This window comes from Giraffa tippelskirchi, chromosome 10 (assembly GCF_054371585.1).
Source record: "Giraffa tippelskirchi isolate mGirTip1 chromosome 10, T2T-mGirTip1v1.2.pri, whole genome shotgun sequence".
In the NCBI taxonomy this organism is placed as follows: Eukaryota; Metazoa; Chordata; class Mammalia; order Artiodactyla; family Giraffidae; genus Giraffa; species Giraffa tippelskirchi.
In genome coordinates this window covers 41,024,721-41,052,105 of record NC_137284.1, presented here as the reverse complement: position 1 = coordinate 41,052,105, position 27,385 = coordinate 41,024,721, and the positions used below count along the sequence as shown (strand labels likewise).

Here is a 27,385-nt window from a genome sequence, read left to right as displayed (position 1 = left end):
GATTCTTTACCACTTCACCACCTGGGTCCAGGCTCTGCTTCTGTATGTTTCCCAGTCATCTTCTGAATTAGCCTATTATCCTTGGTTCCAAGTTTTCCTTTCCCTCAGGGCTTGGGCAAATCATCCATGCACTGGCTTTGCTCAGCAACAGCCCCTCTGAGCCCCTGGTTGCAGTAGTTGCCCGTCACATACCAATGTATTACAGAATCAGATGTCTTTATGGCAGGCTGTTCAGTAGTTTATTTACATAGAAAGTGATGCTGCAAGTACAATCGAGTCTTCTTTTTTTCCCTGGTGGTTCTGTTCTATAAAGATCACACAAGCACACACACTGAATTCGTGAATACTGAACCTTTGCTCCCAATTTAGTTCTTGTGAGCATCTGATTCCAATATTTTTATCAACTAATCAATACATGACCTGTATGTTTGTGTGTTTCTGATTAAAGACACTTTATTTAATATATATCGTCAATTCATTAGTGTTGAATTCACAACCAGCAGCACTATAACTCATGCCTGAATGAAGGTTGTCTAACACATGTATATTCTCCATAAGGCACATCATGGATAGATTATGAAGGTTTAATTAGGCCTCATTTACTATTAGTTCAGTTCAGTTGCTCAGTCATGTCTGACTCTTCGTGACCCCAATAGACGTGTTATTATGTGTTAAAAGTGTGTATACACTTGTGTTCAGCAAAGGTTAACATGCCAGGACTGAGGCTGCTGTTTTTCTTATGAAGTCCTTCTTGCAGGATTGGCCATCTGGGAACCTAAATTTCAGGAGAATTCCCACCACCCTAACTGCTAAGAGGGACTCAGTGTAACTAAACTTTTGTGCAAACAATGAGGTTTGTACTGAACACCTGTTTTCCTTCTGAGGGCCTGGAATTTTGATGAGTGCTGGGCAGAGGTCTTATGTGATCAACCCCCCATAAAACCTTGGACGCTCTCTAATGACCTTCACTGGCTCATAACATTTCACAAAGTTTGTCACAACTTATTGCTGGAGGACTTCTGTGTGTCTTATATGATCTTGCTGGGAGAAGACTCTTGGAAGCAAGTGCCTGGTTTCCTCTGGACTTCACCCTACACACCTTTTCCCTTGGCTGATTTTGCTCTGTATCCTTTTGCTGTAGTAATTTTTAGCTGTGAGTGCAATTACATGCCAAAGCTTGTGAGTTCTAAATAAGAATCATGAAACCTAAGTCACACTGGGCTCCTCTGCCACAACCTGCATGACCCTTAGTACAGTGAGTGCCCACTGGCTTTGTACCTGAGGAGTTAACTAATCAGATTACTTTGATACAAGTTAGGCTGAAATTGTGGGTGTGAATCCCATGGATTTGGAGGGCTGACTGTGTTCCTGTGCCACATTGTACATAAGGAGCTTGAGCATCTGCAGGTTTTGGTGCCCATGGGGGCTCTTGGAATCAATCTCCCATGCACACTGAGACCACTATACCTTGTCTTCTCACTGTTCTATGTGCCTGAGAGGGAAGTGGATATAGGAACTTTCCCCTACCCTCAGGTCTCCTTTCCATTCATAGAGCTGACACCCTTGCTCTCTTCTTTGTTGTATCTCTTTTCTCTGTTTACTTTCTTTTTTTCCATCTGACAGATTAAGAGTGGTAAATGCCCCAGATTTGGACTCATCCTTTACTAACAGTTGAAGACTCCATGTGAGACTTTCTTAAGCCTCATGCACCAACCGAGGTTTACCAGTAAACTCCAAATTGGAGTTAGACACTGGCCCAGTTACTAACACCACTTTCTCTCCTCTTCTAATATTGTGTACTGTATAGACCTCTTAGACCTTGGAAGGAAAGCTATGACCAACCTAGACAGCATATTAAAAAGCAGAGACATAACTTTGCCAACAAAGGTCCGTCTAGTCAAGGCTATGGTTTTTCCAGTAGTCATGTGTGGATGTGAGAGTTAAATAAAGAGAATAAAGAAAGCTGAGCACGAAGAATAGATGCTTTTGAACTGTGGTGTTGGAGAAGACTCTTAAGAGTCCATTGGACTGCAAGGAGATCAAACCAGTTCAATCCTAAAAGAGATTAGTCCTGAGTGTTCATTGGAAGGACTGATGTTAAAGCTGAAACTCCAATACTTTGGCCACCTGATGCGAAGAGCTGACTCATTGGAAAAGATCCTGATGCTGGGAAAGATTGAAGGTGGGAGGAGAAGGGGAGGACAGAGGATGAGATGGTTGGATGGCATCACTGACTCAATGGACATGAGTTTGAGTAAACTTTGGGAGTTGGTGATGGACAGGGAGGTCTGGCATGCTGCAGTCCATGGGGTAGCAAAGAGGCAGACACAACTGAGCGCCTGAACTGAACTGAACTGAACAAAAACTGACATGCAAAAATAAGGGATGATAAGCAGAGGCAATGTGGGATTCCAACCATTTTTTGATCCCCTTTGAAAATTATTAAAATACTCCCCAAAGCACTAATACTCCTTGTCTGTTTCCCTCCTTTTTCTTCTCATCCTCTTCTTCAACCTATTTATTACCATGTTTCCTTTGAGTGGATTGTAGTGAATGTAATCTGTGTTGGTAGAATTAGCTGTTCTCTAAGATATTCCTTTTTCTCTTTGTTATCTTCATTGTATTCTCCAGCCCATCACTTTAGTGATTAAGTCAAATCTCTTTTTGATTTAAGATTAAGTCAGATCTCTTAATTCCAACTGTGACCTACAGAAGAGGTTACATTCCCAAGAAAAACAAGCTCTACCCCATTAGCCACTCTATTACACTTCTGAAAACCACTACTTATCCATTTTCCCACCAAATTTGATTTATTTCAACACAGAAGACTCACTATACCTGAGACAGTAGTTTTAGTCATTACACAACATGGTGATTCTGTTTTACTTGCTTATCAGATGTTGTATTTTTGGTATTACACCTTACCAAGGTTCCTGTCAAGAAGAAGGCTGATGATTTGTTTCAGCTGACTTCATAGATAGATATCTTTCTGGACCTGCAGAATTCCACATTGGCTATATAATGCAATATGGAGTTAGAATTCCTTTTGAGACAAACCCCCTGAATTTTAGACTCTTACTGCTTAAGTTAAAATCTTACCTCCACTAATGTGAGCTCTGTTATGTGGGCCATTTTTTAAGAAACCTTTTGTCAGCTTTAGTTTTCCTATTTGTAGAATGAAGGTTACATAAGTTAATAGATGTGAAGTATTTAGGGACACTAAGTAAGTACTCATTGCTATTAATAATAGCAACAATTTTAATAAGTACAGAAAGATAAGTATGAAAGTCTGGAAGCAGGAAGGTATGAATTAAAATTCCTGGTTCCACACACTTACTAGATTTGTGACTTTTGGGCAGGTATCTTTTGTTCACGTTTTTTCCTTATTAAAATTAAGGTGAAAATCCACTTTTAGGGTATGTGAGAACCAGAAATTATAAAATAATATTGTTTAGAATTATGTCTAGCATAAAATAGATAAAGAGGTAACTATTATAATTATTATGGGAGAAAATAAATAATCTGAAGAAATCAGGTAGTAGACCATTGATAATTCATGCCTTTTCCGTATTATCTTATTTATGAAAATGTGCTTTAAAATATTGCTCTGAGATAATTACATTTCCATTACAATTTCGTAGTTATTTGTCTGCTTCCCTGTCAGCTCCACTAATTGTTCATTTCTTCAATGAAGTGCACAATCTTATGGTCTTAATCATCTTTGTATTCTAGGTCTTAGCAAAATATCTGATCCTCGATAGGTTCTCAGTAACTGTTTGCTAAATTAAATCTAATTCCCATTGTGCTATTGCAACTAAGGAGTGTAACTAATAGGAAATATTGGGTACTGTTAAGACATATTCATAACCACAGAAAGAATTCTAAACTGGCTGTCCTCAAGAAAGAAAGCTATTATAAAGAAAAGCTAGAAGGAATCAGTTAAAATTTTATATGATCAAAAGATTATGTTTTTAGCACTTACACATTAATTATTTGAGTAATGAAGAAAAAGATAGTATCAGACTTAAAAACTTGAATACTAATTTTGATTAGTTTTCTCTCTTCCTTATGGCACCAGGTCCTCTTAGCTTTTTTCCTTTTTTGGAATTTCTTGCTTCTGTCCTTTTCTTGTTCCTTATCCACCATCTTAGTTGTAGATACAACCTCACACACCAGCTCACTGACTCATTGGCCAAAATATAGAACAGCATTAAGTTTGAGACTGCTCACATAACATAACAGAAATGATTTTTCCACGTGTATTTGAAAGCATTTTATTAAAATATTAATATCACTATCTCTCTGCTTTCTCTTTTACTTAATACCACCAGCCACACTCAAAATTCTTTTAGGCAGCAACTGAGACGTATCTTGGGCTTCCCAGGTGCCTCAGTGGTAAAGAATCCGCCTGCCAATGTAGGAGACTCAGGAGACATGGGTTCGATCACATGGTCAGGAAGATCCCCTGGAGGAGTAAATGGTACCCTACTCCAGTATTCTTGCCTGAAAAATACCATGGACAGAGAGGCCTGGAGAGCTACAGTCCATAGGGTTGCAAAGAGTCAAACACAACTGAGCAACTGAGCACACACGAGATGTATCTTAATGAAGATTTTCCAGGATGCTCATCGCAGTGATCTATAGCTATTTGAGGATCAGGAGAGCATTGTTTACTTTTGCTTTGCTAGAAATATCTCTTATTATCAAAGGAAACAAATTCAACATTCTCAAACACACTCCTTTCTGTTTTGTTTTCAAATCTTGATTCAAGACACACTAGTCATTAAATAGCCAGAAAGATTAGCTTAAATACATTTTCTTCCTTGAACCTTTCTTGATGCTACACCAGATGCACACACATACACAACACACAGTAACATACATATGGCAATAAGCTATACCAACATGGAATGTTAGAAAGTACATGAACTTTGGAGTCAGATGTAGGTTTGGATCACAACTTCATACTAGCAGTACAACCTTGGGCATAGCCTCTTGGCATTCTAGTTTCCTTATCTTTCAAGGAAAGTAAAGATAATACTAAACTCGGAATTTTAGTGACAGTGGAATGAGATCAAATGCATTAAACACCAGATGCTGACATATCATATGATAAAACTCTATCGAAATATTAAGCCCATAAAATCTTTCAACGTTTGTAATTCTTCTCCATTGACTATAAGCCAAATCTGCTATATGTTTATAGCTTGTGTGTATATTTCTTACATTTCTTCATGGACTCTAAGCATCTGAAGGGCAGAATTTCTGTCTATTCATTTCTGTATCTGCAAAAATCCAAGCTTGGGGATGCCTAATTTCAGCTCAAGCTTCCATCCATTTCTTTCTACCAAAAATTGTTCTGAATTAAAGTTTTTTTAAAAAAAAATAATACACGATTCCACTATTGTCTATAATTAATGGCCTTTTCATCATGACTTATCATGCAACAGAATCTCTAATAGGAATGTTCACCATGTATATCTTAGAACATGGTCTTCTAGAACCACTAGCAGATTTATCAAGTCGTTATGCTTTCAGTTCTTGCTGAGAATCTTTTCTGTGAGCATTTCTGTCTTCTCAGGTCACTCTTTTCACCAAGTTCAGTTTTCTGTCTTCTTTTGTTAGGAGTATTTCTTCATTTTAGTCAAGTGTGACTTTTTCTAGAGCTATCAGCAGCCCTTACTTTATGGAAGTTCTCAATATGCTGAAGTGAAACTGATCTTACTTTCTAAGTATAAACTGTTTCTTTTATTTTTATTTTTCTCTTTTTGCTGAAGTCCAACCTTTTGTGAGTTGCACTCTTATTCTTCCATTTACCCTCCATCACATGCTTACCAGGTGTCAGGCATTAGAAATATCATGTCTGAAAATCTTGCAGGCCTTGTCTTCATGGAGTTCATAGTTGGGGGGAAGAAAATACATTAAACTTAATGCACACAAATAGCTATATGATGAAAAGTATGGTAAGTTCTATGAAAGGAAAGTAAAATATGTGATAAGAGATTAAGAAAGAAAGATTGGAATTAGATTGAGAATTCTCAGGCAGTTTGGAGAAAGTGGCATTTAAGAATAGACCTAAAATATGAGTAGGAATTTGAGAAAAGTGTGGGGTGAAGTGAGACGGTGGTCCTAAAGTGGCAGAACAAATCACATGTTTAATTAGCTAAAACATGTTATGTGGTTAGAGCACTGCAGGCAATGTGCAGAGTTGCGTGAGATAGACTGGAAAGACTGGCAGGGGCCACATCAGGGAGCTCTTTGTTGAGTATCTGGAATTTAACTGGAGGAAAATGTTAACGTTCTAACAGGTTATAAGTATGCTTGAAAGCAGTCACTTCAGTCACTATGTGTGTTAGGAAAAGATATATGGGGGGGCTTCCCCGGTGGTTCAGTGGCTAAAGCTCCGAGCTCCCAATGCTGGGGGCTTGGGTTTGATCCCTGGTCAGGGAACTAGATCCCACATGCTGCAACTAAGAGTTTGCATTCCACAACTAAGACCCAGCACAGTCAAATAAATATTAATAAATATTGAAAAAAAAAAAAAGAAAAAGGTAGATGAAGAAGGTAGAATCCAGTCAAGAGGTTACTGTAGTAGTTTCAGCAACAGATGATGACGGCTTAGACCAGAACTAAAGTAGAGATTTATGGCCCACACTAGATGAAAGAGCAATGTCAGAACTTCCATGGCTGTTGGTGAAGGGAAGATCACAGAGCAGGTCAGAATGGACATCACAGATGAGGCTAGGAAAACCACCTCTGATGACATCACATGGTAAGGCTTCCAGAAATCTCTGTTTGCCAAGATGATAAAGAATTGCTAAATGAGAAGGAAACTCGTATTTTTGAGATGCTCAGTGGTGTCTGTGCTCTGGAAGTCAAGGCTAATTGTAGGAGATGTAGTTTTAGAACTGGTATCACTGAATCCAGAGGGGAATCATAGGATACTAACACTGTATTCAAAAAAGGATGGAATTGGGGGCATGTGACCGTGGGATCCAGTGGTCCACCACCAAGAAGCCGCTGGCTTGGCAATTTGATGGTGAATGAGCAAGTCCAGTAGCTGTGGCCTGAGAATGGTTCTGAGCATGAAGGGCTTAGTCCTATCATGTGTGATGGTGTTTGCTGTGTTGACTTGGCTATGATGAACCACAGTTCCCTGAGTCCCCTGTCTAGGAAAAGGAACAAAAGGAATATTCTCTCAGAGAGCTGGAGGAAGTATTTTGTAGCATTCATACATTCTCTCCAGTTAGTCAGTCAAATGTTATTCTGAATGCTGCTGTGAAGGGATTTTGCAGATATGATTAAACTCTCTAATCAGTTGATTTTGTGTTAATCAAGAAGGAGACTATTCTGGCAATCAGTTGTAAAGCCTTTTTCTATAGGGTTTTGGACTTTGTTGAGTAAGAGACTCCCCCTTGTGAACAAGTTTCACCTCGTGCTCTTGGGGTTCCAGTTTGCTTATCTTCTTTTTCTAACTACTTGCCATAAGGATTTCAGATTTATTTCATCAGTCTTGTGTTGCTGTATAAGATAATCCCTTATAATAAACAAATAGATAGGTAGATGGAGAGACAATAGATAGTCATCTTAGTTGCAGAGCTCCCTGTAGGATTAGCTGAGGACTCTGTTGTATTACATTTTCTCTTATTTCCACATCCTACTTTCTTTTCTCTCTTAGAGGTGGTAATCCTACAAGTACCCCCTAGCAAAACTCTTGCATGAAAACTTGTCTTAGTCCATTTCTCAGAGAACCCCAACTAAGAATCCCCCCATATTTAGAGGAAGAAGAGTTGAACTTATAAGAGATGCTGAGAAAGAAAAGTCAGGAAGGAAGAAAGAAAATCACAAGCAGATTGTCTCCCAGAAACCACAAGAAAATTGTTCAAGAGGAGAGCAATAAGAAGTTATAATGGTGCCCAAATATCAAGTAAATGCATCACAAAAAATCCTCTGATATGGCAATGTAGAGACCATTAGTGACCTTGGTAAGAAGCTTCATGGAGAGATGGGGACAGAAAATAAGCTGGGGTGGGTTGAGTAGTACATAAGAGACAAAGAGAACACAAATTTAAAACCGCTAAGAAGCTTGACTGTACATAAGAAACAGGGGAAAAGTTGAGTGGAAATGATATCAGTGGAGAGCAATTTTCTTCTTAATATGAGCATGTCTAAATACAGGAGGGATAAGGATCCTACAGAGTGGGAAGAGCTGAGGATGCAGGGAAGGATGAGGAAAACTGATGAAGCAAAGGCCCCAGGAAGTTCAGGAGGGTTGGGATCTCAAGATTATAGAGACATGAGACAGGAAGGTCACATACATAGAAACAGCAGGGGTTAAAAAAAAGATGAGTAAAACTGAGATATAGGATGTTTATCGAGTTTCTGGCAGAAGAATAGAGGATTTCCGATTTGGCAGTTTCATATACTTTATTCAAAAACAACAAGAGTTTCATATACTTTATTCACAAAATTTAATATTGTGAGTATGATATTAATATCATATACATACCTATAACTATATCTATAGGTATGTTTATATCTATATCAGTACCAAAGAACTTTATATCTTAATAAACTGGCAAAAAAGTGAAATTAGCAAGAATGCTAATGAACGATTGTCACAATTGTTAAGGTGGAACTCTCATGATTTTATAACTACATTTTCTTCAGCTACCCTGAATTTCTTGATTTGGTTTAAGGCCAGGGACAGCAAACTTTTTTCAATAAAGGGCCTGATAGTAAATATTGTAGGTTTGTGAGCCATATGGTTTCTTCTGCAACTATCCAATTCTATCATTGTATCATGAAAACAGCCATAGACAGTATGTAATGTAAATGAATGAGTGCAGCTGTGTTCCAATAAAATTTAATGAACAAAAACAGATGGCAGGCCTGATTTAGGCCATGGGCCATCACTTGTCCACACTTGCTTTTATCCACGCCATGATTTTGTTGAGACCATCAACCATCTCATCTCATGGGTGATTTTGATGAGTTCAATTCAATGATCAGTTTATCTTTGAAGTCTTCTGTATCTCCCAAGATCATATTAACTGTACCTCTTTCCTGGTGGCTCAATGGTGAAGAACCCACCTGCCAATGCAGGAGATGCAGGTTCCATCCCTGGGTCAGGAAGATCCCCTGAAGAAGGAAATGGCAACCCACTCTAGTATTCTTGCCTGGGAAATCCCATGGACAGAGGAGACTGGTGGGCTTCAGTTCAAGAGGTCACAAGAGAATTGGACACAGCTTTGAGATTAAATAACAATAACAAATGGTATTATTATAGTATTCTTAAAATACCTACAATATTTATGAAATACTTACTATGTAATAATTTATGTATTTTATTCTGATTTCACTGAGAATGGAGATCAAATCTTATTAACATTTATATCCTTAGCACAATAACAATATAGAGTAGAAGTCCTACAAATAATTGTTCATTGAATGAATGAATAAGCAAAGTATGAACCATTACTGTCCAACTCAAACAGAAGTCCTTCCTGCTGGGGCAGTTGAGATGTTTATTAGATTCAAGTTCATTACCACATTCACAGGTAGTTTAATAGCCACAAGTGTTTTATGAACTGTGAGCCTGTTACTGGCATGATGTGTATTTCTATATCTCAAATGCTTCTCTGTCTTAAGGTATACACTTCTATTTATCATGATGCATGTGTGTGCTCAGTCATGTTCAACTCTTTGTGGTCCTATGGACTGTAGCCTGTCAGGGTCTTCTGCTCATGGAATTTTCCAGGCAGTTGCCATCTCCTACTCCATGGGATCTTCCCAATCCAGGGATTGAACCCACATCTCTTGCATCTCCTTCATTAGTAGGCAGATTTTTTACCACTAGCACCACCTATAGAAGACCATTTATCATGATATCATTTCATTAAATAGATCTACTACATTCATATTATGTAAAATGAGTTTGCAGAAACAAAATGTATGATTATATTTTGTCTCTCTTTTTAAAAGACAGTTAATTTGTGCTAAGTTAATGTGCTCTATGAGAATTTGATAAATAACAATATTGAGTACTTAAGCTGTTATTCAGTCACCCAGTCATGTCCAACTCTTTGTGACCCTATGGACTGCAGCACATCAGACTTCCCTGTCCCTCACCATCTCCCGGAGTTTGCCCAAGTTCATGTTCATTGCATTGGTGATGCCATTCAGCCATCTCATCCCTTGAAGCCCTCTTCTCCTTCTGCCTTCAATCTCTCCCAGCATCAGGGACTTTTCCAATGAGCTGTCTGTTTGCATCAAGATGATCAAAATACTGGAGCTTCAGCTTCAACATCATTCGTTTCAGTGAATATTCAGGGTTGATCTCCCTAAAGATTGACTGGTTTGATCCAGAAGTCATCTCCAGCATGACAGTTCGAAGGCATCAATTCTTTGGCATTCTGCCTTCTTTATGGTCCAATCCTCATAGCCGTGTGTGACCACTGGAAAGACCATAGCCTTGACTAAACGGACCTTTGTCAGCAGAGAAATGTCTCTGCTTTTCAACACACTGTCTAGGTTTGTCATCCTTTTCCTGCCATTAATAAATGCTTGTATTATTCTGCAGACTATGATAAGGAACGTTCTATTACAGTCTACATTTTAAAAATGCAAAAACCATGGAATGTAGAGGTAAAATAATTCATACAAGGTCATACAGTTAATGAGACTGAGCCAGGACTGAAATTCATAGAGTCTGACTTCAGACCCCATGTATTTTAAAGGTTTTTCTGTATCTTTAATGTACTGAATATCACAGCCTGTGCCATGTTAATCACATACGAAGAAGAATTTATCATCTGACCAATTCTTGTTAGTTTTTATGTCAATATTGTAGGCAGAATAATGCTTTTTCCCATCTCCCCTCAAATGCCTCTGCCCTAATACCCAGACCCTATGCACATGTTACTAACATAGCAAAAAGGGCTTTGGGGATATGATTAAAGTGAAGGACCTTGAAATGGAGTATCTAGGAGTACCAGGTTGACACAAACTATTTTGATTGCTTAAAAGCAGAAAACTTTTCCTTGCTGCAGTCAGTCAGAGAGAGAGAGATGTGATCACAGGATAATGATCAAAGGGAGGCAATGCTATCTGTCTTTAAAGAGGGAGGGAGAGGACTATGTGCTGAGGCATGTAGGTGGCTTCAGGATGCTGAAAAAGGCAAGGGAATGAACTATTTCCCGGTGTCTCCACAAAGAACATAACCTCACTGCCACTTTGATTTCAGCCCTTTGAAACCTGTAACAGTAGAACCCGCAATTCTGGTCAACTGAATTACAGGATAACAAACCTACAGCATTTTAAGCCACTGTGTTTGTGGTTATTTATTGCGCTAGCAATGTTGCTGTTCAGTTGCTAAGTCATATCTGTCTTTTGCGACCTATGGACTGCAGCCTTCCAGGCTCCTCTGTCCATGGGATTTCTGAGGCAAGAATATTGGGGTGGGTTGCCATTTCTTTCTCCAGGGGATCTTCCTGACCTGGGGATCGAAACCATGTCTCCCTCATCAGAAAGCAGGTTCTTTACCACTGAGCCACCAGGGAGCCCCCTGCAGTAGCAATAGAAAATATATAATCAGCAACAAAGTTCCCTCCAGTATTAGACAGAGTAGAAATATTTTCATTCTTTCTGTATTTTCTGTCTCCCTTTCTCCCTCTTTCTCTCCACACATATGTGAATACTCACACAGACACATCTATCTTTATAATTCCTCTGGCAAGAATGTTTTAAAATGACATGATTTGATAAGGAAGACTGACCAAATTCAGGTGGCACTAGTGGTAAAGTATCTGCCTATCAGTGCAGGAGACATAAGACACTTGGGTTCAATCCCTGGGTCAGGTCAGAAAGATCCCCTGGAGGAGGACATAGCAACCCACTCCATTATTCTTGCCTGGAGAATCCCATGGGCAGAGGAGTCGGGCAGGCTACAGTCCATGGGATCACAAAGAGTCAGACATGGCTGAAGTAACTGAGCACATGTGACCAAATTCCAGGGAGAATGCAGAGCTTTCTCAAAAAGCAGTAAAAACAAGCAGTTCAAACTTGTCTTGGGCTTGGTTTTCAGCCCTTTCCAGCCTTCCCTACCCTGTCACATGATCTCCTGTCTATCCTAATCATTGACCCTGACTCTGCTTTCATTCAGGCTATTTTGATGCCTTGGGCTTATTCTTCCAAGTATGGATTCCTGGTTTTGCTGTTTTCATTCCTGTATGATTCTGAAAGGTACGCACATGTTTCTACCCAACCAAGATGTACTCATTTCTAAAAATATCTTACCTGAGAACCAATTTACATGCATGTTTCTCCCTACCTTTCTGAAATGGTCTCAGTCTGTATTTTCTTCTGATTTTAATGAGAGAAAATGCTCATTACATAAATGTTATAATTTGAAAAAGTTTCATAAGAAGAAGCAGCAAGTGAAGTGGCAATTAAGTCTTCAGTTCCTCTCAGAGAGACTTGCAACACTTCTTTCTTCTTCTAAGTTCTTCACCTTTGCATTTTCTTCTTCATTTCTTTTGATCTCTTATTTTTAGACTCCATCTCTTTGCATTTTTTGATCAATGCAACCCTTTTCAAAAGCATATGACAATCCATTACAAAAACCATGAAAGTATTCAAATGCTTTGACCCAGAGATTCTACTCCTGGAAAACAAATGAAGTGAAATAAGATGCAAAATGCACCAAGATATTCATTATAGCAATAATTTAGAGCTAGATGATATCTACATATTCAGGAAAGACAGTTGATAAAGTATGACATGTCAATATAATTGAATAACAAATAATGAAATTTATAATCATGAGGAAGAACTGGATTCAAATCCCAGCTAAATTACCTAAACTACTGAACACATATGTAAATAGGGAAGGCAAGTCTCCTATTTAAGCCACAGTCTCCTCAGTTAAAAATATGAATAATACTCTCATACTGACAACATGAAGACTAGATGAATTAACATGTGTTAATATGCTGTGTTTATCACAGTTCTTGGAACATCATCACCACTCACTGAATTAACATCTTTGCTATTCATTTTAAAAAGAAGAAATTAGAAATCACCATAAAAATGATTAAAAACATACAAGAATTGGTAGATTAACATGAAGTTACAAGAATACTGCTATTAAGAAAAGAACTCATGAAACAGATAAATGTAGGCTAGCTAGAGTTTTAATAAGGTTTTGATTTAAAAGAAAATACTTAAAGGATTTCTTACAATTTTAAATAGCTGAAGGATTTGAAAGCCCTTAAGTCCTCCAGTGGTTGCCAAAGGCAATTTTATATTCATTATATTGTACAAACTGGCAAATGCTTTTGAAAATAAGCAACACAAAGTTAAAAAACTCTTACTTGCATTTTAGCAGCTTTCAGAAGGAGTCTAATCAGAAGGCCAGTGGACCTTTGTTCTACTGACATGCCCTCCAAAATAACACAAGCTCACAATAGGTGGCCCCAATGAGGCCTTTTTTTATCATGACAAAGAAAACTGTTCCTACAAATCAAAGCCCATATAAACAAGGGAAAGGCTATTTTAAAACATTCACAATCAAAGCCAGTTGTCAGCCAGCAAGAGACACTGTTGAAATGACTCGTACCCATCACATATTTATTTCTACAGATGGAGAATTATACATTTGACTTGTTGGAAAGGTTGGGTACTAAAAATAGTCTTTAAAAACTAAAGCACAGAGAGAGGAACAAAGAGAGAGGCAGCTGCTTCTTTCTTTCTCTGTAACAAAATGTGACTTCTAACGTAGTAATGGAAAAACAGCAGAGCCCCAAATGAAGCAATTTATAAAATCCACACTATAAAATAAAGCCACAGAATATAATGCTGATTAGCATTTAATGAAACTGCCAAGTATCTTAAAATATCAGTTATGCAATTTTGGTATCTTACTGAGAAAACCACGGAGTCAATGTGGTGGTGGTTTTATCACAGATGTTGTTGCTACACAAGTGGATAACCTAAGCCTCTAGAGAAACAAAATGATATTCTATGTTGAAGTTCAGTGATAAAAGAGGGAATTGCCTTGTGATAAGGAAGAGAATGACTTTGTACAGATCCCGTCAGCAGCAATAAAACTTTCTTGGGTAGATTTTGATTCAAGATGCTTTGTAAAAATGATTCAAAATATCACCTGGACTGAAAATTTCTTTCAAATCAAACTTAGCTAAATAATTATTTTGCATTCTGAGATCAGACTAAAGGCAACCACAATCACTATTCCTGTTTCTTGAATTTTCTTCAGACCTCATCAAAATTTATTTTGCCACACTTTCCTCTGTTTTACTAGTTTCTGTTCTTTCAAATTTTGGTGCTCGAGAAGATTCTTGAGAGTCCCTTGGACTGCAAGGAGATACAACCAGTCCATCCTAAAGGAAATCAGTCCTGAATATTCATTGGAAGAACTGGTACTGAAGCTGAAACTCCAATACTTTGGCCACCTGATGCGAAGAACTGACTCATTAGAAAAGACCCTGATGCTGGGGAAGATTGAGAGCAGGAGAAGAAGGGGACGACAGAGGATGAGATGGTTGGATGGCATCACTGGCTCAATGGACATGAGTTTGAGCACCTCCGAGAGATGGAGAAGGACGGGGGAGCCTGGCATGCTGCAGTTCATGCAGTCACAAAGAGTTGGACACAGATTAGCAACTGAGCAACAACAACAACAAAATTCCTCCTCAAATGTTATTGCTAATTTATTTCAAATCTTGTAGTTCTGGTTGTGTACCAAGTAGAAGACATAAACCATAGTATTTGCCCTCTAATCACACAGACCTTCCTCTGTGTTGATAAACATGCTGCTACCTATCCCTGGCCTGATTTTCTCCTCTGGGCATCAGAAATTAGATAAGCCAGCAAATGATGACTGACAGCTAAATTGAGTTAGAAGATGAATGTTGCTATATAAACTGAGTTTATTAACTATTAGTGATCTCTGAGAGTTGATGGCATTACTTCAATAATTGTACATTTTTATTTGTTCTAGATGAAAATTAGCCAAAATCATTTGACCAATGTATATAGCAAGATGATTTTTACTTTTCTCTGAATTTCTAAGTGCATTCATAAACAGTCTAACACTACATGGCATGCCTTATAGGAGTTGTAGGATATTTTAATTGAAAGGTACCATACAGGTCAATGGGTCCTCTCTTAAGTACCATTCCAGAGATGTAGAGGTTAGGTGTCAGACTCAGGTGGATTTCTGGAGCTTGGCTTGGATAATTCTGTTTTAAAAGCATGGCCATCTCAAGAGAGAGAGAGAGCGAGTGAAAAGAGAGTGTTTAGGGATGAAGCTGGAAGTATAAGTCAAGCAGTCAAATGGAGATACATACCTAAAAATGCTGAGCAATTAAGTACAAACTAGACTATGGCACCCCACTCCAGTACTCTTGCCCAGAAAATCCCTTGGGCAGAGGAGCCTGGTAGGCTACAGTCCATGGGGTCGCTAAGAGTCAGACACAACTGAACGACTTCACTTTCACTTTTCACTTTCATGCACTGGAGAAGGAAATGGCAACCCACTCCAGTGTTCTTGCCTGGAGAATCCCAGGGACAGGGGAGCCTGGTGGGCTGCCATCTATGGGATCGCACAGAGTAGGACATGACTGAAGCGACTTAGCAGCAGCAGCAGACATAAGGGAACTAAAAGAGACTAGGGACTCAAGCACAGAGCTGTTGAGTTTGGATGAGACGGTAGAAGATGAACTCTGGTGAAACACCCTGAAATACTGTGGCTGAGTCAAAGGGACTTTTTCTAGATCACGTTTGGCCTCATTTCTGAGTGGGGAGTTGTGATAAGCTCTGGGCCAATGTAAATAAGTATGACTATAGACTCAATTTGACTATAGACTATTTCTAGAATTCAAGTCAAATTTGTCATCCAACCTCTATGTAAAGAACTCTAGTGGCAAACACTTATTATTTTCGAAAAATGCCCATTTTGATTTTGGAAAACTCTGAATACTGAACAGTTTTTTCTTTTATTACACCCAAATGGATCCCCAATAACTTCCACCCACTTGTTCCAGTCTTTTATGCTGTGCATAACAATAATAGGAATGGAATAAATGTTGGATTATTTTTAGAAATTCAACTGGACCAAAAATTCAAGTAGCAAGATTATCTGGACATCTTAATTTAAGGTCTTAATTGCCAGGAAAAATAGAAATAAGTTATTTTACTAAAACTACAGACAGGCTAATATTCATGTAATTGTTTTCTACTAGCAAATGTTTCACAGCATTTTAAACATTCTCTAATAAAATAAAGTCCTTTTTAGAAGGTATTTTAAAAGTGCTATAATAAGATTATTATCTTTATTGTCAACGCATTTAGTGAGGACATCTTGAGACAGGTACTTAGCTTGATTCTTTGCAGGAGAAATGTCCTTGATGTCAATGACCTTCAAATGTACAGTCAAAACTATGGCAGGAAAGGTCTGAAGACTATTTTCTACTTGAAGTCCATAACATATTTTGGAGCAAGAATGTAAAAATATAAGGGGAACATTATGCTTTCTTAAGATAATTGGAATGTATTTATCAAGCTCAAAGGAATCAATTAGTGTAAATTTGTTGCTATTTTATTAAAATCGAAGAAAAGGGATAATAAAAGAAACAAGTCATTCCACAATCAAGAGGAAAAGAATCACAACTGTTCCCATATTTTACAAGAGCACTTTCATTCAGATACAACTAGCAGTTACTTATTACCAAATGGCATCCTTTCCATGGAAATATGAGCTTGAGGAGAACTCTTCAGGGAATGATCAAAATCCAGCAAAGCAAGCACAGGTGGCTTCTACCTGAGTAGGAGGAGGGGTACATTTTGTAATGATAACAGTTCTGATAATGGTCTCCATAGACACATGCCAAGGATTTCCGCTGGGACATCCCCTGGGGACTTTAACATCATTTAAGTTATAGTGTGGTCAGGTTTTTTTGCCCCAACTCTATTGCCTAAACCTTTCATAAATGGCTCTGATACAGCAAATTGTGGTAATCCTCTTTTTCCATGAGCAGGGGCTGCTTTTCTTCTGGAAGCTGGTTTCTCTTTCGACGACATAACAGGCTAGTAAGTCCTCCCAGCACAGCAGTAAGGACAGACCCAACCACAGCTGCCCCAATGAGCCATGGCCAGATTCGACGTGCTTGTTCTAAGTAGGGCTTAATGTAATCTTGAAAAATGTCCGGTTCTGAAATAGAAAGACATCCCAGTGTTTTTACTATCATCATCATCACCATCATCCTTGCTCCATACTTTGGAGTCAGAAGCTTAAGTCTGAATGCCAGCTCTGCTACTTCCTAGCTATAAGAGCTTGGAAAGTTACACCTAATACCCCAAGCTTCAGTGTCTCCAACAGGAAAATAGGAAAACAATACCACCTTGTTTGGATGTTTCAAACTTCGTAGATAGTATCTGATCTGTAAATCATATAGTGCCTGCTCCCTGCCAGCTACTCTAACTCCTCTAGCTATTTATTGTCATTTGACTCCATATTTCTAAATAATAGGTAAATACTACTATCTCTTGATTTCTCAAGTTTATCTCTGGAGTTTGTCATGCATAAGCAATGATTTTAGCTCTCTCACAACTTCCCTTTTCTCCATCTTTTCAGTATAATAACATCATGATTTGGGGTCAAATCCACATCTAGAGCTTTCATTATTTTTAGTATTTAAATTTGATTCACAATTGAACCTAATAGTATTCTATGATTACATTACGATTACATTTTCTCACATCATTTTCCTCTTGGAGTTAATGATTTATTATATATATATATATATATATTTGCTTGATTTTAAAGGAACCATCCCTATTTACAAGACACTCTAAAATATCCATTTTGTGATACAAAGGAAAGAAGAGAGTCCTTGCAAGAAAATATGACTATGTGACTCAAGTCTTAACCAACAGTAATGCATGTAACTTTGGGGCAGTTCCTTTAAAAAGAAGAAGTATGCCTTCTCCTTGTCCCTTTTCTCCTTTCAACTAATGCAAACGGCATGCTGGTGAGCCAGCACAGATCATGTGATCAAGGGTAAACCCTAGGTCTTACAAGGGTTTTTTTCTTACCCTACAAGAAAGCAGCAGCTCTGGTCCCTGAAATTATGGAGCATGTATTTGACTATATACTAAGACTGCTATTCGAGCAATAAATAAACTAACTTATCTAGGCCATGGATATTTGAGCCTATATCTACTCACCAAACTTACCTTCCCACTGTTGCTGATGTGGGAACTGTAACAGCTTTTTTTATAATCTAGTTTGTTGGCTACAATTGACTAGTTCTGAGTGAACCACTGACTCAAGATGGGCCAATCAAAATTGGCCATTACTCAGAATTCACTGTGCAGAATTGAGTCCAGTGACTCGGGAGCTGGTAACAGTCTTAGCACTAGAGAAAGGGTGGGGAGGGGAAATGAGAAAGGGAAAGAGAGAGGGAGAGAAGATGAATCTTTAGATTGCTTTGTTTCCTGGTTCCCACTGTTCCTCAGTCTCAGCTACATTTTTGTCTTTTTTACATTTCTAGTGTTCATTCCTTCCTTGGGATTTGTAAACCAATAAATTATCTTTTTATGTAATCTTGTTTCTATGAAGTTTCTGACATTTGCACTTCAAAAAGTCCTAATTATTTTTAAAGGTTAATTAGATTCCTGCAATAATAAAAGATGGAGTAAGTACCTTAGGATACTCTGAAATTACAGTTATATGAAAGCTATGTTATCATAAAAAAAATTACATCAACCAAATAAAAAGAAAATGAGTATTATTTTATAAAATATCTAGGAAAGAATGGGTAGCAACATGTTGTGAAATGCAAAATGAGAGTCTCAAGGTTCACCATAAACTCAAGAACTCAGAGCAATTAAACCAAGAGAATTTGTTAAAAATTAATTTTATATTATATTTCAATCTTCATTCAAAGAAGAAAAAAGTGGCGTTTCCCCAACTTAAGTGGGACTACAGAGCTCACCCTGTCTGTTTCCCCTGTTACTGTCTGCCTTTCTGTCCTTCGCACTGCCTTTTGCCAGCTCTCACTAAGATACTTCTAACATTCTTAGGCTCCATTAAGCATAATTTGAAAAATATAGCCAATTAATGTTTCTCTTCATCATGAAGGGGCAATAAGCTGCAAAGAATTAACATTATAAAATAAATAATAATAACAAAAATTTATAACTTTGGATTAATATTGATTTAAATCTAAGAAATAAAAGCTAACAAAACTAAATTTTAAAATGTGAAAAATATTTTCATCAAACATAAAAGTTACTGTTTTAATACATTTAAAAATCATATTAAAAATGAGACTACACATTCTTAGCTTGCATTGCTATTAATCACTTAATATATCATGCATTTTAACTGTGACAAAATGCAGATTATATAGAGGTTACATAATAATTATGATTTTCTTTATTGTTTGCTGCTCTGCTCAAATGCTTTCAAAATTTTAAAATACTATTTCTTTATCTGTCCTTCTGCTGTCCAGCTTATTTTATTGTTTCTCTACTTTGGTTCGTTTCAAGTGGTCTTAAATTTTACTGTCACCAGTGGACTATCTTCTTTGAAACAACCTATATTTCTTAATGGCATCAATCTAAACTTTTGACTTTTCCTTCTCAGTTATTTTTCAGCCCCAATAGTGCTTCTTTAAATTATTTCTTAATATCAAAAGATTTCTATTATTTTTACCTACTTAGAATTTCATTTTTCTTGTTACCTATTCTCTTTAGAATAATCATATAGTTTTCTATTTGTTTGGTGCTCTGTCATTTCCAAAGCATATTCACATGCCCATTTACCTATACAAGAAATGCATGAAGTAGTTAGGAATAATTATCCTAATTTAATGAATTCCTAATCTGCAACTTAAAAACTTGCCTGTAATATTTAAACTCTTCAAAGCATGTGTAACCATTGTTATGATGCCTTTCACATAAAAAGTAATTTATAACTGTTAATTACTATTCTTATTCCATACTGTTCATGGGTTTCTCAAGGCAAGAAAACAGAAGTGGTTTGCCATTCCCTTCTCCAGTGGACCACATTCTGTCAGACCTCTCCACCACGACCCAGCCATCTTGGGTGGCCCTGCAAGGCATGGCTTAGTTTCACTGAGTTAGACAAGGCTGTGGTCCATGTGATCAGATTGGCTAGTTTTCTGTGATTGTGGTGATGAAAAGGCAAAAAGTTAGGACACTGAAAGATGAACTCCCCAGGTCAGTAGGTGCCCCATATGCTACTGGAGATCAGTGGAGAAATAACTCCAGAAAGAATGAAGGGATGGAGCCAAAGCAAAACCAACACCCAGCTGTGGATGTGACTGGTGATAGAAGCAAGGTCCAAAGCAATATTGCTGTAAAGAACAATATTGCAGAGGAACCTGGAATGTTAGGTCCATGAATCAAGGGAAATTGGAAGTGGTCAAAAAGGAGATGGCAAGAGTGAACGTTGACATTCTAGCAATCAGTGAACTAAAATGTACCGGAATGGGTGAATTTAATTCAGATGACCATTATATCTACTACTGTGAACAGGAATCCCTTGGAAGAAATGGAGTCACAGTCAACAAAAGAGTCCGAAATGCAGTACTTGGATGCAATCTCTGAAACAATAGTATGCTCTCTGTTCGTTTCCAAGGCAAACCATTCAATATCACGGTAATCCAAGTCTATGCCCTGATCAGTAACGCTGAAGAAGCTGAAGCTGAATGGCTCTATGAAGACCTACAGGACCTTTAAGAACTAACACCTAAAATAGATATCCTTTTCATTATGGAGGACTGGAATGCAAAAGTAGGAAGTCAAGAAACACCTGGAGTAACAGGCAAATTTGGCCGTGGAGTACAGAATGAAGCAAAGCAAAGGCTGATAGAGTTTTGCCAAGAGAACACACTAGTCATAGCAAACACCCTCTTCCAACAACACAAGAGAAGACTCTACACATGGACATCACCATCAGATAGTCAACACTGAAATCAGATTGATTATATTCTTTGCAAGCAAAGATGGAGAAGCTCTATACAGTCAGCAAAAACAAGACCAGGAGCTGACTATGGTTCAGATCATGAACTCCTTATTGAGAAATTCAGACTTATATTGAATAATGTAGGGAAAACCACTAGACCATACAGGTATGACCTAAATCAAATCCCTTGTAATTATACAGTGGAAGTGACAAATAGATTTAAGGGACTAGATCTGATAGACAGAGTGCCTGATGAACTATGGATGGAGGTTCATGACATTGTACAGGAGACATGGAACAAGACCATCCTCATGGAAAAGAAATGCAAAAAAGCAAAATGGCTGTCTGAGGAGGCCTTACAAATAGCTGTGAAAAGAAGAGAAGCGAAAGGCAAAGGAGAAATAGAAAGATAAACCCATTTCAATGCGGAGATACAGAGAATATCAAGGAGAGATAAGAAAGCCTTCTTCATTGATCAATGCAAAGAAATAGAGGAAAACAACAGAATGGGAAAGACTAGAGATGTCCTCAGGAAAATTAGAGATACCAAGGGAAAATTTCATGCAAAGATGGGCTCAATAAAGGACAGAAATGGTATGGACCTAACAGAAGCAGGGGATATTAAGAAGAGGTGGCAAGAATACACAGAAGAACTGTACAAAAAAAGATCTTCACGACCCAGATAATCACGATGGTGTGATCACTCACCTAGAGCCAGACATGCTGGAATGTGAAGTCAAGTGGGCCTTAGGAAGCATCACTATGAACAAAGCTAGTGGAGGTGATAGAATTTCAGTTGAGTTATTTCAAATCCTGAAAGATGATGCTGTGAAAGTGCAGCACTCAATATGTCAGCAAATTTGGAAAACTCAGGAGTGGCGACAGGACTGGAAAAGGTCCGTTTTCATTCCAATCCCAAAGAAAGGAAATGCCAAAGAATGCTCATACTACCGCACAATTGCACTCATCTTACATGCTAGTAAAGTAATGCTCAAAATTCTCCAAGCCAGGCTTCAGCAATACGTGAACCGTGAACTTCCAGATGTTCAAGCTGGTTTTAGAAAAGGCAGAGGAACCAGAGATCAAATTGCCAACATCCACTGGATCATCGAAAAAGCAAGAGAATTCCAGAAAAACATCTATTTCTGCTTTATTGACTGTGCCAAAGCCTTTGACTGTGTGGATCACAATAAACTGTGAAAAATTCTGAAAGAGATGGGAATACCAGACCACCTGACCTGCCTCTTGACAAACCTGCATGCAGGTCAGGAAGCAACAGTTAGAACTGGACATGGAACAACAAACTGGTTCCAAATAGGAAAAGGAGTATGTCAAGGCTGTATATTGACACCCTGATTATTTAACTTACATGCAGAGTACATCATGAGAAATGCTGGGCTGGAGTAAGCACAAGCTGGAATCAAGTTTGCCAGGAGAAATATCAATAACCTCAGATGTACAGATGACACCACTCTTATGGCAGAAAGTGAAGAAGAACTAAAGAGCCTCTTGATGAAAGAGAAAGTGGAGAGTGAAAAAGTTGGCTTAAAGCTCAACATTCAGAAAACTAAGATCATGGCATCCAGTCTGGTCACTTCATGGCAAATAGATGGGGAAACAGTGAAAATGGTGGCTGACTTTATTTGGGGGGGGTGCTTCAAAATCACTGCAAATGGTGACTGCAGCCATGAAATTAAAAAACGCTTACTCTTTGGAAGGAAAGTTATGACCAACCTAGACAACATATTAAAAAGCAGAGGCATTACTTTGTCAACAAAGGTCCATCTAGTCAAGGCTCTGGTTGTTCCAGTAGTCATGCATGGATGTGAGAGTTGGACTATAAAGAAGGCTTAGCACTGAAGAATTGATGCTTTTGAGCTGTGGTGTTGGAGAAGACTCTTGAGAGTCCCTTGGACTGCAAGGAGATCCAACCAGTCCATCCTAAAGGAGATCACTCCTGGGTGTTCATTGGAAGGACTGATGTTGAAGCTGAAACTCCAATAGTTAGGCTCCCTGATGCAAAGAGCTGACTCATTGGAAAAGTCCCTGATGCTGGGAAAGATTGAGGGCAGGAGGGGAAGGGGACGACAGAGGATGAGATGGTTGGAAGGCATCACCGACTCAATGGACATGAGTTTGGGTAGACTCCGGGAGTTGGTGTTGGACAGGGAGGTCTGGCATGCTGTTGTTCATGGGGTTACAAAGAGTTGGACATGACTGAGCGACTGAACTGAACTGAACTGAATTCTTATTCCAAAGTAGTTCCTTCAATATTTCAAATGAATCAGCTTGCAATAAAAGTTTATCTCTTTCAAACTTGGTTGCGTCACTGATTTTGTTCAATTTGCTCTTTGGATTCCCAGATTCTTTCCTTCTATGCTCTTTTGTGACACATGGCCCAATTATCTATGTGTTATAGTTATTTATAAGTGTGTCTTACTTTTCAAACTTGATCACAAACTCTTGGCAGCAAGTAGTATATCTTTATTTATCTTTTTATTCTTCTATTCATTTATTTATTCATTCATGCAGCAACATTTACTGAGACACAGTACATGCCAGTTGGTGGTTCACACCTGTGAAAGGATCAGAGCCCCTGGCCTGAAGGAAACAATAACTGGAAGAGGAAACTGACAAGTAAAAAAAATTGTTTTATGAACAATGCTGTTCTAATGAAAGTATGTAAAAGATACAATGGGATCATAGGGAAAAGACCTCCTCTATCTGCCTGGGGAGTCAGAGAAGGCATCACAGGAGACTATCCCACTGAGTAGAAAAATGAATTAGAGCTTGAATGTAGCATGTTGATGGCAAGCCATCCCTGGCAGAAGGAACAGGATATACCTTTGCATACACATAGGCAAGCGTAAGTGAACAAATCCATGAACGACAGAGCCCTCATCAAATCCCATGTGCAGAATGAAATATTCCAATTACTCTGCATGCCTCCTCCTCTCATTTTTTAAAATTAATTTATTCATTTTAATTGGAGGCTAATTGCTTTACAATATTGTGGTGGTTTTTGCCATACACTGACATGAATCAGCCATGGGTGTACATGTGTTCCCCACCCTGAACCTCCCTCCCACCTCCCTCCCCAACCCATCCTTCTGGGTCATCCCAGTGCACCGGCTTTGAGTGCCCTGTTTCATGATCGAACTTGGACTGGTGATCTGTTTCACATGTGGTAATATACATTTTTCAATGCTATTCTCTCAAATCATCCTACTTTGGCCTTCTCCCACAGAGTCCAAACGTCTGTTCTTTATATATGTGTCTCTATTGCTGTCTCACATATAGGGTCGTAAATACCATCTTTCTAAATTCCATATATATGCATTAATATACTGTATTGGTGTTTTTCTTTCTGACTTACTTCACTCTGTATAATAGGCTCCAGTTTCATCCACCTCATTAGAACTGATTCAAATGTGTTCTTTTTAATAGCTGAGTAATATTCCATTGTGTATATGTACCACAGCTTTCTTATCCATTCATCTGCCAATGGACATCTAGGTTCATCCATGTCCTAGCTATTGTAAACAGTGCAAGGAAACAATCTCATTCACCATTGTGATGAAAAGAATAAAATCCTTAGGAATAAAAAGTGAAAGTGACAGTGAAGTCACTCAGTCGTGTCCAACTCTTTGCGACCCCAAGGACTGTAGCCTACCAGGCTTCTCTGTCCATGGGATTCTCCAGGCAGGAGTACTGGAGTGGGTTGCCATTTCCTTTTCAGGAGATCTTCCCAATCCAGGGATTGAACCCAGGTCTCCCACACTGTAGGCAGACACTTTACCAGCTGAGCCATTTATCCTTAGGAATAAATCTACCTAAAAAACAAAAGACCTATATATAGAAAAATATAAAACACTGATGAAAGAAATCAAAGATGACACAAATAGATGGAGAAGTATACCATGTTCATGGGTCTGAAGAATCAATATAGTAAAAATGAGTATACTACCCAAAGCAATCTATAGATTCAATGCAATCCTTATCAAGCTACCAATGGTATTTTCACAGAACTAGAACAAATAAATTCACAATTTGTATGGAAATACAAAAAACCTCAAAGAGCCAAAGCATCTTGAGAAAGAAAAATGGAGCTGGAGTAATCAACATGCCTGACTTCAGACTATACCACAAAGCTACAGTCATCAAGACAGTATGGTACTGGCACAAAGACAGAAATATAGATCAATGGAACAAAATAGAAAGCCCAGAGATAAATCCATGCACCTATGGACACCTTATCTTTGACAAAAGAAGCAAAAATATACAAAGGAGAAAAGACAATCTCTTTAACAAGTAGTGTTTGGAAAACTGGTCAACCACTTGTAAAAGAATGAAACTAGAACATTTTCTAACACCACACACAAAAATAAACTCAAAATGGATTGAAGATCTAAATGAAAGACCAGAAACTATAAAACTCCTAGACCAGAAAGTATAAAACTTCTAGAAAACATAGGCAAAACACTCTCTAACATAAATCACAGCAGGATCCTCTATGACCCACCTCTCAGAGTAATGGAAATAAAAGCCAAAATAAACAAATGGGACCTAATTAAACTTAAAAGCTTTTGCACAATGAAGGAAACTATAAGCAAGGTGAAAAGACAGCCTTCAGAATGGGAGAAAATAATGGCAAACGAAGCAACTGACAAAGAGTTAATCTCTAAAATATACAAGCAGCTCATGCAGCTCGATACCAGAAAAATAAACTACCCAGTCAAAAAACGGGCCAAAGAACTAAACAGACATTTCTCCAAAGAAGACACTCAGATGGCTAACAAACACGTGAAAAGATGCTCAACATCTCCCACTATCAGAGAAATGCAAATCAAAACCACAACAAGGTACCATCTCACGCTGGTCAGAATGGATGCTATCAAAAAGTCTACAAGCAATAAATACTGGAGAGGGTGTGGAGAAAAGGGAACCCTCTTACACTGTTGGTGGGACTGCAAACTAGTACAGCCACTATGGAGAAGAGTGTGAAGATTCCTTAAAAAACTGGAAATAGAACTGCCATATGACCCAGCAATCCCACTGCTGGGATACACACCGAGGAAACCAGAATTGAAAGTGTCACGTGCATCCTCCTCTCATTTTTAAAATCAAATGTCAAGTCTTTTGGAATATATTAGAAGGAAGCTCTTATCAAAGTAGCACCATAAGAAAGCAGGAGTACGTTGGCCAACAAGATTCACCCCATTTTGGTTTCATCTTTTAACCAGTTATACATGTGACAAAATGACCTGCTACTCGATTTTTAAAAACATCGCTAAAGTCAATTATAAGAGAAAATGTTTGACTAAAGCAAGAAGTCATCAGCAGCCTTTTATGGAAAACACTTGAGTAATTATAAATATGATTGCCTAAATGATGAATAATTAACTGCCTGAACGAAATTATATCAAAAAATTTAAAGACCTTTTTAGTAAGGTTAAAGTTTAGCAATAAATAGATATAAAATTTAAACTCCTTGAAAGTACTATAGGAGCAATAGAATAATTCATAAAATGGAAAATAGGCAACTATTGTTTATTTTAAAACAAAACTTCTCCAAAACTTGTGCAAATTTACAGCCTTATGAAAATACCCAAAATACATAAAACATTTAAAGTCAATTTTATTTTTAAAAATCTAACTATAAATAAATAATAAATACCATTAATCCCTTAATGTGATACTCCTTTCCCTTTTCTTCTCCAACAGTTTTTGTTGCCTTTTCGGTAAAAAGTACCCACTTGGACATTAGGGAAGAAACAATGAGGTGGAGCCTGGTGGGCTACAGTCCATGGGGTTGCAAAGAATTGAACATAACTGAGCACGCACACATGCATGCACACAGTGAGGTGGAACATGAAAGTCACTACCACATTGTGATCGCAAAGGATTGTAAAGGCTGGCAGTTTATATGCTGATGTCTCTCGCATTAGTATCTGCAGGCCACAATCTCTTCTGAGGTTCAATGCCATCTAGCTACCTCAGAGACATCTTTACTCTGATGTGCCATTCACCTCGTTTCACTATGTAGTGGATAGTGAAAGTCTCTTGAGAGTCTCTCCATGTCTGTCCCTGCTCCTATTGTTACTGTCTTAATGAATTCAAACACCATTTATCACAGGCTAGAAAGCTTAAAGTCATCTCTAATATCTCCTTCTTTCTCACCTATTATATAAATCATTTTCCAAGTTCCATAAATTTTGCTTTCAAAATAACTTCAAATTCTTTTGTCCTTTCTACCTCGCCTCCTATCACTGCCGCTGCAATTCAGATTTCCTTCAGCTCTCCCCTGGATACTTGTAACAACATTTTCACCAGCCCCCCTGAATGTGCTTTGCAACTGCCATAAAACTTCCT

At 38.1% G+C, this 27,385-nt stretch overlaps 1 protein-coding gene across 2 annotated transcripts in view; it reads right to left on the bottom strand.

Moving 5' to 3' along the window:
• Positions 1 to 16,596: 16,596 nt before the first annotated feature.
• The window catches only part of TYR (tyrosinase), a 120,211-nt gene continuing 109,422 nt past the window's right edge, over positions 16,597 to 27,385 (bottom strand). Inside the window, exons 5-6 of one of the 2 annotated variants that reach the window (XR_014066485.1) lie at positions 18,256 to 18,437; positions 16,597 to 17,230 (exon numbers count right to left, since the gene is read on the bottom strand). Coding sequence is in view for 1 of the 2 variants with exons in the window: in XM_081533346.1 (XP_081389472.1) it covers positions 17,004 to 17,230 (227 nt within the window). In the remaining variant the exon portion in view is untranslated. The remainder of the gene's footprint in view (positions 17,231 to 18,255; positions 18,438 to 27,385) is intronic. The other variant, XM_081533346.1, reaches the window with a different exon arrangement.